The sequence below is a fragment of the Uloborus diversus genome, chromosome 2 (genome assembly GCF_026930045.1).
Source record: "Uloborus diversus isolate 005 chromosome 2, Udiv.v.3.1, whole genome shotgun sequence".
Taxonomy (NCBI): Eukaryota; Metazoa; Arthropoda; class Arachnida; order Araneae; family Uloboridae; genus Uloborus; species Uloborus diversus.
This window is the reverse complement of record NC_072732.1, coordinates 188,675,677-188,689,856: the sequence shown is the minus strand read 5'-3', so window position 1 is coordinate 188,689,856 and position 14,180 is coordinate 188,675,677. Positions and strand designations below refer to the sequence as shown.

At 34.4% G+C, this 14,180-nt stretch overlaps 2 protein-coding genes across 2 annotated transcripts in view; one reads left to right on the top strand and one right to left on the bottom strand.

The window, feature by feature from the left end:
- The window catches only part of LOC129216211 (methylmalonyl-CoA mutase, mitochondrial-like), a 52,145-nt gene extending 51,484 nt beyond the window's left edge, over nucleotides 1-661 (bottom strand). The window contains exon 1 of the mRNA XM_054850400.1: nucleotides 537-661. Within this exon, the coding sequence (XP_054706375.1) occupies nucleotides 537-587 (51 nt within the window). The 5' untranslated portion in view covers nucleotides 588-661. The remainder of the gene's footprint in view (nucleotides 1-536) is intronic.
- A 425-nt stretch (nucleotides 662-1,086) lies between these two features.
- On the top strand, nucleotides 1,087-3,467 carry LOC129216718 (DNA helicase MCM8-like). Its single transcript, XM_054850934.1, has one exon. The coding sequence runs from the start codon at nucleotides 1,087-1,089 to the stop codon at nucleotides 3,331-3,333; it is 2,247 nt and encodes a 748-aa protein (XP_054706909.1). The 3' UTR covers nucleotides 3,334-3,467.
- Nucleotides 3,468-14,180: the final 10,713 nt, after the last annotated feature.

Below are 14,180 nucleotides of genomic sequence, written 5' to 3'. Positions count from 1 at the left end.
AAAATCAGCACTGTTTTGTCATGATGTTTGAAAATAAATGCGGTTCTGAAATCCTGGAAATGTTCAAGCTTACAAAAGTTTTTTTTTCTTTCAAAAATTGGGAAAAATTTCGAAAATTCTGCTCGGCGTACATGTTGACACTTTAACTTTTAACCACATTTTTAATATTTGCTGCAAGCCTCAAAAGTTTGAGGCATATGTTATACTTGATTGAAATACACCAAAAATGCAACAGAAATTCTAATTTCATGCGTTTTTTGCTAGGTCAATAAATCAAAATGATTTGTAGACGATATTTTAATTTGCTTATAGACATAAATCCCTACGTAGGTTATAACTTTATCTTTAAAATGGTAAAAACAGTGGCGTATCTAAGGGGTGGATTAGGGGAGATATCGCCCTACAAAACTTTTTTTTTTTTTGACTATAAAAAGACTAAATCTACGCATATCCAACTCCGAAACTTTCTTCCGGCTATGACACTGAGTAAATACATTTTTTGACAGCAATGTAATAAAAGGAACATAAAATTAAACCTGTGGTGTGAATTTTTTCAAACTGCGAGAACATAATCTTATTTTATGCATTTTTTAAAACGTTTGCTCTGTTCTGATATAACAGCTTTGCTACAGCACATTTAATGCATAATAAAATGTAATGTAAACAATGGAGAATGGAGCATGGCCTTCTGGGATAGGAGGTTTGTATAAAGATCGTGTTCGAAAATAGCTAAAATATGTTTTTCGAAATTTTTTAATCTATGGTTTTTATTAAAGCAAGCAAATACCAACATCGTTTTTTTTTTCAAATCACAGTTATCAAACACTATTTGAAATGCATTTTATTGGCATACTCCATAATGTTTTGATATGAACGAAAGTTTTGGTGAGTGGCAGCGTTTTTCATTCTTTATAGCAGAGGGAATTTTTAAAATTCCACGGTAGTTTGTTTGTAAAAATGGAGAAACCTGACAAAATAAAAGGAAAAAATTCATCGAAATTCAAGAATAAAGGTAAAATATATATTTCTGATTCTGCACCTTCAAGAAAAAAAGTGGTCAGTCCTAATGATGAGTGGAATGTATATATGCCTCAAGATTGTGAAGATAATGGCATGTTCGATAAAAAATTGAAAGTTATAGAGCAATATTTATCCAGTTACGCAAGCAAAAATTTACACGATGTTATCAAAAATCGCTATTTTAAAGTTGACGTGAACACTATAATAAAAGATGACAGTTTTCTTTCTGTATGGCCAGATTTTTTAAAGGATTTATCTGATATTCCTCAGACTGTCATAGGTCTCTTTGGCCTTACAATGGACCGAATAACACGCCAAAATATTTTATGCAGTTCAGAAGAATGTCCTGAAGATAGAGATACTGTTTCTAAGCTTAATAAAAAAATAAACCCTAGATTTATAGGTTTGCGCAATTTTCTTCATTTTCAAGACCTGAAATCTCATAAGTATGGAAAATTTGTTACTTTAATGGGCACAGTAGTTAGAGTTAGTGACGAAAAACCAATGTGCACTTGTATGGCTTTTGAATGCTACAAATGTGGAACCATTCAAACCATACACCAGGAAAAGGGTTGCTTTAGCACTCCAGGAAAATGCAAAGGCTCAAATTGCTATTCTACCAAGCATAAACCATTGCTGCAATCTCCTAACACATTAACAATCCCTTGGAAAACTATCAGGCTTCAAGAGTTAAACGGCAATGAAAATGAAGGTGGCAGAGTTCCCAGGACTGTAGAAAGTGAACTCACAAATGAGTTAACAGAGTCATGTATGCCAGGAGATGTAGTTATAATTTCTGGCATCATAACAGTAAACAATATCACCGAAAGAAAACCTTCTTTTGGAAAAGAAACTTGTGCATACGTTGTTCAATTATCTGCAAATTCAGTAACTTGTGTGAAAGGCAAAAATACGGACTGTGTTGATATTGCCGCTGAAAGTCTACAATTTAATCCAGAAGACTTAACTAACATTCAAAAAATTCACTCCGAAAGGAATTTGTTCCGGTTAATAGTTGCTTCACTCTGTCCTAGAATATACGGACATGAACTCATTAAAGCTGGGTTAGTCTTATGCTTGTTTGGAGGACGAGTTAAATCACAAAGCAAGGACAAAGATTGTGATTTCTTTATTCGTGAAAATTCTCATATTTTAATCGTCGGGGATCCTGGATTGGGCAAAAGCCAGATGCTTTTAGCAAGCTCGTCAGTATCACCTCGTGGCGTGTATGTGTGTGGCAATTCAACAACCTCTTCTGGATTGACAGCTACAATTGTTAAAGAAGGTGGTGGAGAGAGCTCTTTAGAGGCTGGAGCATTAGTTCTCAGTGACCAAGGCCACTGCTGTATAGACGAGTTTGACAAAATGTCCAACCAGCATGCTGCTTTGTTGGAAGCGATGGAACAGCAAACAATTAGCATGGCAAAAAGTGGAGTAGTCTGTACGTTGCCTGCCAGAGCATCAATTATAGCTGCTGCTAATCCATCTGGTGGCCATTACAATAAAGCAAAAACTGTTTCGGAAAATTTAAAAATTAACGGATCCTTGCTTTCCCGGTTTGATTTAGTATTTATTGTACAAGATATTCCTGATGGGGAAATTGATAATAAAATGACGGCGCATGTCATGGCATATCAGAAGAAAAAGAAACACGCAAATGAGAATGCATCTGTGAGCCCATTCTTTTTGACTTCCATTTTAAGTGGATCAGCTGATAGAAGTAGTTTGCTCCAAAAATTGCAATTTGGAGCCCATGAAAAACCAAATCTTATTCCACCTAGTCTGCTGCAAAAATATATATCATACGCAAGAAAATTTTCTCAACCAAAACTCATGCCAGATGTGAGTAAAATACTCCAAGAGTTTTATTTAGAAATGAGAAAGCAGCACAAACTGAGCTGCAGCACTCCTATAACTACGAGACAACTAGAATCAATGATTCGCCTCACAGAAGCTAGAGCTAAAGTTGAGCTGCGAGATTACTGCACCATAAGTGATGCAGAAAATGTAATTGAAATAATGAAATACAGTATGCAAGATACATTTTCTGATGAACATGGAAATATAGATTTTGACCGTTCGATTCATGGTTCTGGAATGAGTAAAAGTTCTCAGGCAAAGAAGTTTATCCAAATCTTAACTAAAGCAGCTGTGGTTAAAGGAGATGATTGCTTCACAACGCATGAAATGTGTGAACTTGCTAAAAAATCTAAACTAAATGCAGAGGCATTTCTAGATATTATAGATGCTTTAAATAATCAAGGTTTCTTGTTAAAAAAAGGGTATCAATTATATCAAATTCAAACTTTGTAAGATTAAGTACATCTCAACTCTCCTCAAATATTGAACTTAATGCAACTTAATTAATGCTACATTTTAGTAGTTATAAATATGAATGGGTAGGGTATAATTTTCACTCTATTGTGTTTTGTCAAAAAGTTCAAACTCTTTAATACCAATTAATCCAAAAATATAAAAATTTGATTTATATTTTGTTCATATCAATTGGTTTAAAATAACATATTTTAAATTAATGTAAATATATTGAAAATAAATAATGTGTCAAATCTTGTTAAAAGTTAATTCGATTCATTTTACTTGTGCACATAATAACATGAGAGAAATGTGCTAATTGATGGGCTGGTAGTGATTTTATAAAAGTTTCTATATTTTTTAAAATGAAAAATTCCTCTTTGGTGTCTGCAGATGGGTCTATCATTACAGTGAACTTGATAAAACTTTTTTTTTTTTCCGAGTTAAAACTCTTTTCTGGTAGCAAATGTAAAAAAATCTATTTAAAGAAAAGTAAATTTTAACTTTTTGTAAAATAGCCATTTATAAAAAATATTCATTGCTCAAAAATTATTCTGATTGTTATGTATAATTTATTCACCAATTTGTTCATTTTGAGGTCAATTTAAATAAGTATTTAGTTTATTGTTCAATAAATAGGGATATAACTATGCAATGGAACTTTCCGACTTTTCATGATGACTCTATTCAGGTGCTTATTTAGTCATTAGCCTCATAGCAGTGAAAATATTAAACTGTGTTTCAAGAAAGACGGGCGGGGTCACAGTGGCCCCTAAGCAGAGTTTCCCAAACTGTGGTTCTTTAAGGCAGAGGTTCCCAAACTTCAAACCTCCGTGGACCCCCTCCAAAAAACTTTGCAGACCCCCCAATGGTGTGCAAAAAAAAAAAAAAAAAAAACTGAATAGAAAAACATAAATTTACGATTATGTCATAGAAAAAATGTCATATTTATTCGATTTTTGCAGCATGTTAAATCTCGTAAATAGCTGCACACTGAATTTTACCCAAAGTTTGAGGGATAATCAGAATGCCCGCAAGACCTTCATTTTAAGATAATTCCATGTTCTAAAACAAGGCTTATATTCATTTTTAGAGTATCGTCTGTGGTTTTTGATTGCGGGATTGAAATTAAATAACTGATTCGTAGCAGATATTTTCAAAGGAAAGTAACTGGTTTAGTTTTCATGCTTTTTTTTTAAAAAATACTGTCATAGCTTTCTGCCAGTTTTAAAAGCTTGCTTTTGTGGAACATAGTAGATAGGCTAAATTACGATGAATTGATATACATTAGTTTAGAATTACTTTTAGTCGTAAGTTTTGAAATATTTTTATGATTTTTTTGGAATTTAATTTATTAATACATGTTGCTCTCAATGTGGAAAGATCGCACTTGATGCCGGTTAATATATAAAGATGATAGAAGTTTTTGGATATTAAAGAAATTCAAAGAGTTCTAATTTGAAATTTTGAGCCATAAAATAACTTTTTTGTAAGAATCAATGCATTAACAAAATATAACAAAACATAATTTTATGAAACACATAGCTTGCAATTTTTATTAACTATATTTACAAAAGCAATTTTTTACTAAAAACAAAAGTTTTATTCAAAGGCATCTCTTCTATGCCTTAAAAAAACGAGTTTTTGTTTTAAAGGGCAACACAACAGCTTCTTAAGAAACAAATACCTTTGTGCGGAGAAGTAAATAGCAATCAACAACATTTTGATGCACAAAATTAGCAGATTGCTGCATGACATGTGTTTCGGGGTCACAAGGAATCCTTTTTCAGTGCAAACAAGAAGTTCCGTCTAGAACTAAACAAGCCTACTTTCCCGTATACCCATATCTAATTTCTAGTACCTGATTAATATTCTCAAAAATAGCTAAAATCGCAAATTGTTTCAAACATAATTGTTTAATATTTTAAGCTGATTTTATGAATAAAATATGCTTTACTCATTTAAAAACTTAGATGCATAAAAAAATAAATAAATAAATAAACGAACAAATAAAATAGCAACACCTTTTAAACAAAGCAGCTAATACACTTATTTCCATTCAAACTATAATAATAACAATCAAAATTATTAAACTCATTAAAATAAATACATCATATCAAAAGAAAAATCGTCTTTTTCCTTTTTCTGCCTCTGTCGAAGTGTCAGAGTCTATCATTTTTCCTCTGTGTATAAATTTTTGCCAAAGCTACAAAGTCGGGGTGTCTGAGTCCAACTAATTGTCAGGCACAGGAGTCGGAGTCAGATGCCCCTAAATTCTCGTAGTCAGAGTCTGGAGTTTGTCATCAAGAGCTATTTCCAACAAAATTTGTTTTAAGTTAATTCGTCTTGAAGTACGGAATCTACATTGACTTTTAGTTTCCCCGTAGGCGCTAATGTTAAGGGATTTGAACGGTTCAAAATTGAACGGAAAATTTTTCAAATCAAAAAGAGCTTTTTCCTACAAAGTTTGTTTGAACCAAATTCGCCTCACAGTTCGGAATTGCCTTGAATTTCCCCATAGGCGCTAATGTTAAGTTTTTTTGAACTGTTCAAAATTGAACAAAAAGTTGTTTGAATCAAAAAGTGAAATATAAGAATGAGGTGTCCTCATTGAGATCTTTCAAACAAAAAAAAATGTTCAAATCAGACTATTCACTCAAAAGTTATTGGGGGGAGGGGAGTGACAGACAGACCGACAGACATTTTTCCCCATCTCAATACTCTACTTTCCAATTTTTAATTTTTCCAGAGCATTTTTTAACATAGGTACTACACGACACCAATGTCGCGAAGTGAAAAAATTCTGTCACCTAGAAGATGCAAAATCAAACTACTGGGCGACATTGGAAAATTCAACAATGAATCCACTCCTCGTTTTTGTAAAAGGATTTCAAACCTTTCTTTTCTTTCCTCTTGAGCAACAGAATTACATCGGGCATTTTCCAGCCGTCAACCAAACCAACCAAAAGCAGTTTTCTCTTTTTTTCCTACTTGTTTAAAACCGCCCGACTGGTTACGAAAACATGTCATCCCCTGCGGGTTAAGGGGTGCTATTCGTTGTTGCCATCCAGTCATCATTGTACCGTACATCGGGTAGACTCAGGTGTGTAAATTCCAGACTAATCAGTGATTCACATTCACTTGGGGTATGATGATTTTTAGCGGGAATTTGAGGGCTTATGAACAAAATGGGCAGTTTAGAGTAAGAGTTTACGAACGAAAGGCGCTTTCGTTGACAGATTTTTTTTTCTCTCCCCACCCCACCACTCAGCATGAAACGTTGTTCTTTTCTTCATCAAAAAGGTAAGAGAAATAAATGATTATGCTTTGATTTTAATTTGTTATTTAATTCAAATACATACGCTTTTTATTTTAATATATGTCTGAATAAATAAGAAGAATGTCGGGATATGGTTTAGAGAGGGGTTTTTCAACCTTTTTTACTCATGGGCCACATTGCAAGTTTTTGGAGATGAGGCGGGACAATACTTTAGTTCATATAATTTAATTCGCACCCCCCCCCCTCCTTCCCTCAACCTGCCACATTCATCCATAACTTTTTTTAGAATAAACGCTCAGTAGTCCAGTCAATAGGTAGAAAAAAACGGGCTTGCCTTACAAAAAATGGGGTCAAAGATTTTATTTTTTAAATTTGTGTATACTAGTGCCAATATGAAAAAACAAAGTTATCCAACACGAAAGACCTCGGGAGAAGTTTTGGGGGCCGAAAACCCCCCAAAATTTGTGACTTTTTGTAGTATTTTCAAAATATCTCAAAAATTGTTAAAATTACGAAAAAACTTCCAATGCAAATGTTAAAGAGGATTAAATTTCCTTCAACTTTTGTCATTACAACATTTTTGTAGCATGAAAAGCAAGCGAGTTACAGCTTCTTGAAAGTCACACTTTTTCTGAACCCCTCAGCAAAGTGCGTGAAAGCGCATCAGATAACGGAGGAAAAAAGGAGAAACGCCGGCAGTCTGACCTTGGAAATCATTTGTCTTTCACAGTTGAGGGTAAATGCCTCCGTTCCCTTTAACTTAAGCAAAACACCCCCATTCCATCCCCCTCTTTTTCTCCAAATGAGATGAATCGACTCAATAGCTACTCATGTTGGTCACTTCAGGGTTTGAGCGAGAGTATGTTTTATCAATTTGTGTGTTCTGTATTATATTTTTTCCCTAGAAATGATTACGCCTGACCAAGGTGGTTTTTTTAATTATTATTATTATTATTTGCGAAATCAGTTTGAATGAATGCGAAATACAAATACAATACAAATACAAATGTGACGACCAGCAACAGGCACTGGGCCCAGCTAGGCTGGTCCTAGTCAATTAATTAGTCCCCAATGAAGATCAATGGCCCTCTTAAAGCTATCCACTCCCTTGCTCATTACCGCCTCTTCCGGTAAGCTATTCCAAGTGCCCACGACCCTGCTAAAGTAGTAGTTTTTCCTGATTTCCAAGTTAGCCTGAGATTTAAATAGCTTAAAACAATGACCCCTTGTCCTGCTTTCCCCGCAAAAATTTAATCCGTTTACATCTTTCATTTTGATAAATTTAAATAACTGAATCATGTCCCCTCTGACTCTCCTTTGCTCCAGGCTATACATGTTAAGCCTATTAAGTCTGGTATCATAATCTAAATCTGAGAGTCCCCTTACTAATTTAGTTACCCTTCTTTGAACCCTTTCCAATACAAAAATATCTTTCTTCAGATAAGGCGACCAAAACTGAACAGCATACTCCAAATGAGGTCTTACTAAACTCCTATATAAAGGCAGAAGAACTTTCTTAGATTTGTTTGAAATAGATCTGTTGATGAACCCAAGCATTTTGTTGGCTTTGTTACTAGCAATACTGCACTGTTGACTAAACTTGAAGTCCTGATTTATAAAGACACCCAGATCCATAACATTATCTGCCTGATTTATGACTGAACCCTGTAAATGATATCTCATACGCTTATTTCCATGACCTAAGTGTAGCACTTGACATTTCCCTACATTAACTGCCATACCCCATTTATCTGCCCACTTAGTGATATGATCTAAATCCTCTTGCAGCTGTTTTACTTGTTCTTCATTTTCGACAATCCCCATAACTTTTACATCGTCAGCAAAACAATTCATGCTTCCAGAAATATTTTCATTGATGTCATTCATAAATATAATAAACAAAAGAGGCCCTAAAACTGATCCCTGAGGAACCCCACTTAAAACATCACTCCAATTAGAATGATTTCCTCTCACAACTACTCTTTGCTTCCTACCAGTAAGCCAATTTCTAACCCAAAGTAAAGTTTTTCCTCCTATTCCAATGTCAGCTAACTTGCTGAGAAGAGCAACATGCGGTACCTTGTCAAAAGCTTTTTGAAAGTCAATATAAACAACATCCACACATTTTTTGTTATCTAAAGCTGAGGTAACCTTGTCGTAGAAATGCAATAAATTAGTAGTACAGGATTTACCTTTCCTGAAACCATACTGCAAACTAGTCAACAGACTATTAGTCTCTAAGAACATCATGATCTTAATTTTGATCAAAGTTTCGAAAATCTTACAAATCACCGAAGTCAAACTTACAGGTCTATAATTCCCAGCAATACCTTTAGACCCCTTCTTGAAGAGTGGCGATTTGAAGATTGCGAAGGAGAAGGGGATAGAAAATCTTCAAAGATGCAGCGCAAAACGGCAAAATGAAGAACATCAGCGTTTTTTGAAGTTCTTAAAAGAAGTGACAATTCACACTGCCTGTCACAAATGCTATATCAATGAGCAATCACTCTCTTCCCTTGAAGTAATGGTTGAACCTAACATGTTAACTAAATTCCTCAAGAAAGATTACTGGCAAATTATAACAACAAGAATTGTCTTATTCAACTTCTTGAGACATATTTCGAAGAGTGGCATTGAAGTCAGGCAGACTCAAGATGATGCCGACTTACTTACTGCTCTTTCAAAGGCAAAAGAAATTGAAAAGGTTGTTATAGTGGGCGAGAGGATATAGATCTGTTGGTGCTGATGACAGCTTTCGGACAGCCTTTCAGCAACTTGTTCTTTTTAAAACCTGGAAGAGGGAATGCTTGTGCTTTGTTTTTCCCCCACTATATCTTTTAAGTTTGACCCCAGCAATATTCTTTTCATCCATGCGTTTAGTGGGTGTGATACGATTCCGACAATCTTTGACCAAGGCAAAATTAAGTTGTACAAAATAGTCAAAAAAAAAAAAACTCCTGAAATTAAGGAAGCTATCGAAGTATTTATGGACCCAATCTGTCATCATGATGCCTTAGCTGCAGCTGGAGAAAACATTTTGCAAATATTATACACAGGTGACGTAAAGTATTTGAACCTATCTTTGGATACTTTGCATTTTAATCCTTTTATGAAACTAGTATACAGGGCTAAGATAAATTTTGCAGGGCTACCGCCAACGTGCGGGGAGGAGGGAGGATGCTGGACGTTATCACTCATATCGGTTCTACCACCAAATTCAAAGTTGGTTGGGCAACATAATTGAACCAGAGAAATGCGGTTGGGAACGCAGAAAGCAAGGTCTAATGCATGTTGACACAAAAATAGATTCAGTTACTCAGAATCTTTTGAAGATTGTGTCTTGTACCTGCAAGAAAAATTTTACTGGAGCCTGTTCTTGTCACAAGGCAGGTTTAAAATGCTCCAGCACGTGCAAACACTGCAGTGGCACAAATTGTGAAAATGTTGCAGAAATTTCATCTTTGGATGAGACTGCTGAAGAAGAATTGTTCCAGGAGCTTTTGTAATTACCGCAACAAGGAGATGAACAATTAAAGGACCACAGCTTCTTTCTACCCCCTACAGATTCTGAACTGAGAGAACCTGGACCTTCAAAACGGCTTCGAAGAAGATACACAGCGTTGTCCTTTCTCTATTTGCTTGAAGGTCGAATGAATCTCTCTGTAATTTAGATCTGTATTGTTGTGTCTGTAATTAATCTGCATTAAGCTTCTACAGTTTGATTTTCATTTTGAAAGGTAATTCTTTTGGGTTTTTCATGCCTCAAAAAGTTAGTTTCTGCAGAATTTTTTCAAAGTGTTCATTACGTATTACTATTGTACCTTTATTTACGCATTATTATGTCTATTGTTTGCTTATTATCACCCTAATATTTATTCATTCACATTTATATTCGCATATTGCATTTTCGCTTGTAATAGAATAGATGGTACGAATTATGTGTTTTAAATGAATGAGAAGATTATGTAATTCAATTACAAACTGCAATATAAATCATATATTATTGGAGTTGGACTGAAGACTACCTCTGTCAGACTAGGAATATTAGTTCGTGAGCGGTGGTGGGAGGGTTTATTATTATTATTGTATCAGAGCATAGGATGCATGACTGTGTTGATTGTTTGCTTATTAGCTGATGCCTAATATTCATTCCTTCACATTAATATTTAAAAATCGCATCTCTGTTTGCAATAATTAGACTAGAATGTACGAATTATATCCCTCAAATGAATGTATATATTGTGTAATCCAGTTACAAATAGCAATATATCATCTATTATTGGAGTCTGCTGAAAACTACCTCTGTCAGATCAGAAAAGTTAGTTCGTGAGCAGTGGGGAAGGGGTTTTTTTTATTATTGCATCGTCGTATGTGCTTTAAATGAATGTGTATATATGTATTTCAATTTCATAATATATCGTTTGTTTTTGGAGTCTAGTGGGAACTAATCTGTCAGCCAGAATTGCTACTCTGTGTCCAGCGGGGAGGGGGGGAGCAAGAAACTCAAACTACTCTAACTGTCAATAAACTCTCCTAAACTAAAGTTTCTATTCAAGTTCTAATAGTTATGACGCCTTGCTTTCGGTGTGAAAGCTTTTTTTTTTCGGAGTGGAGGAAAACTGCCTATTTTCAAAGAGCTATAGCAAGCTTGTTATTTGTGCTACAAAAAAGTTGTAAATGCAAAAGTTGTAGGAAATTTTGTGTTCTTTAAACTTTACATTTAAAACTTTTTTCTAAGTTGAACCATTTCGGAGATATTTTGGAAAAAACAAAAAAAGTCATAAATTTTTGTGGTTTTTCGGCCCCCAAAAGTTCTCCCGGGGTCTTTCGTGTTGGATAACTTGGTTTTTCCATGTCGGCACCAATATGTACAAATTAAAAAAATAAAATCTTTGACCCCATTTTTTGCAAGGTAAAATGTATATATTGACTGGACTACAGTAGCATGGAGCAGGGGCGGATACAGAAAAATCTTTTGAAGGGGGTCCGGTAAATTGAATGCCCCCACCCCCACACACATACATTCGGTGTTTCATAACAAAGTTTTCATGAATTTATTTTAAAATGTTTTATTTATTTATTTGTTTATTTTTTTAATATTCCTTCTGTCAATAATCTACTTCTATAAGAGTTCCTGAATATTATTTACTAACTAGAAAATCGCCCGTCAAGGTATGACGGGTGAAAATTGCTTCTACATTCGAACGAAGCCATTGCCTGTTTCGTGATATTTTGATACTTAAAATTGTAACCCTAACTCCGGTGGATTAACCCAAAACTCCAGTAGGTAGCGTTCATTTTTGACCATTTTTTTCTTTTCTTTATTCCCCTGAAATGACACAGTCTTACCAGTAAAACTGTTAAGTTGCCGGATTGAGTTCAGCCTTGTCACAGTAAGGTCTTTCCCAGCATGTTAAACATTACCAAAACATATTATCAAATTATCATGCCGTGGCGCAAGTTTCATTGCTAAAACACGCGGGTTACTCGATCATTTGCCATTATATACATGAGGATATGATCCCTCCGGAACTAAAAGCTGGATGCGACCATGCATGTATTTGTCTTCTAGAAAGTGGTAAATGCTAGCCAAACGTTCGTTTGTATCACGCCTCGACATATTTAAAAAAATACTAATTGTTCTATGTTCTTATTTGCAACAAGCACATCTGTTTTGTTTTAAATGTGCATATTTGATGCGTCTGTTCTTTGTTATGCAGAAATAAATCACCAGGGTCATTTTCCAAACTTTTGCCTAAACAACATTTGAAAAATTTCAAACATAAATATCATCAATTGTTTTACTTATTTCGGGAAAAATTTCTTGTAATAGTTTATTTTTAAGGGTACAATCATATTCGAGGCAGTGAGAAGAAAAAGGATGCAAGTGGCAAAATTAAAAATTTGGAGATAACCAGTGCAAATGGTAGGTGAACCCCTTCTCTGTCTTGGGGCAAGAGATGGTACTAGTAGCCCTGGTAGGTGCTGCTGTATAGCATGATTTAGAAAAAAAATCCAATTAACGAAAGCCTACCTAGGACGTAATCTTTATACGAGCTTTACTCGAAACTTGAAAATGTCCACTTGCATCCCTTTGCTTCTCACTGCCTCATTTGAGCTTAGTATTTCATACAACTAGAGATATTTTACTTTAAAAGTAAATTTTTCACCTTCAATGTCATGAGTGTTACTGGACGACATGACAGTATTTTTAACGAAGTATTTAAATGTTTATTTTTACGAAAAATCATAATTTTATGAATAAATTTGTTCTTTGAATCGCATAAAAAATAATAATTTTTAAATAAAAATGCACAATATTCATCGTCATGAGTGTTACTACGTATCATATTTTCACTGCCTGTCAAAATTATAAATGAAAAGAAAAAAAAAATTTTTAAATAATATTGTTAGAAAGATAACATTGCTTTTAAGTAAGCTACAAATCTTAATAGAGTTATTATGCATTTCTTTTGTTTTTTTTGAATTGAATTTTAGAACTTGTTTACTAGGTAAAACTCACAACACATATGATTAGACTTTGTTAAGATGTGCCTTTTCCGTTAATAATCGTAGTTTTTCCAAGAAATTGCCATATGATTTCTTTCATTTTAACTACACATTAAAAAGAAATTATTATTGATTCCATCAAGGAAAAATTAGTGAACGAATCGCGATAATACGTTTCTTTGAGTTTGAAACCAGAGAGTTAAATATATTCTGCCACTCTAGGCATCTGACTCCAGCATTACTTCTTTAGCAAACAAAACTGCTTTTGTTCAAAATATGCAGTGTGTTTTATGATATTTTTAATTATCTATATCCGTAACCTTACCAAAGATAGTCTAGAATGCGATTTTAAGTTTACAAATTAGAAAATTTTCCTGAGATGGGAAATCTTCCCGTATAGGAGGCCTTTCAATCTCTCCTCCTCTTAAATCCCCATGCATTGTTTAAAACAGCATTTTCAGAGTTACAATTTAAACCAATTTCTGAAGGTGCTCTCCAAACCTCTTCTCCCCTACCATTACCAAAAATAATTAGAATGCATTTTTAAGGCAGCAAGTTAAAAAAATTTCTGATGTGGGGCTTCGAGTCTTTCTTTCACGTAACATCATGATAATATGGTATTAACCTGCGTTTTTAGCACTACAATTGCAAAATAATTCCGCCGGAGAACCCCCGAACCTCCCTCTTCTTTGCATAATTGGAGATAATATTTGCGTTTTTAAAAGGTTTCAATTTTGAAAAATGAGTGACAGAAGGGTGGTCCTCAAACCCCTTAATATTACGAAAGACAGTTAGAATGCATTTCTAAGATTACAAATGAGAAAAAATTCCTGGGAAGGGCCTTGAAATCTCTCCATAGACAGGGGAGCTCCACCAAGCCATTTCTCCCCTAACATTACCAAAGATCGTCTAAAATACGTTTTTAAGACTACAAATTTGAAAATTTTCCGGGGGAGAAACCCCCGGACCCCCTTATTTCGGAGTTAATATTATAAAGCAAGATATTATCTTTTCCCGGTAATCTAATAAGCGAACTCGATTATTTACAATCAGGTTG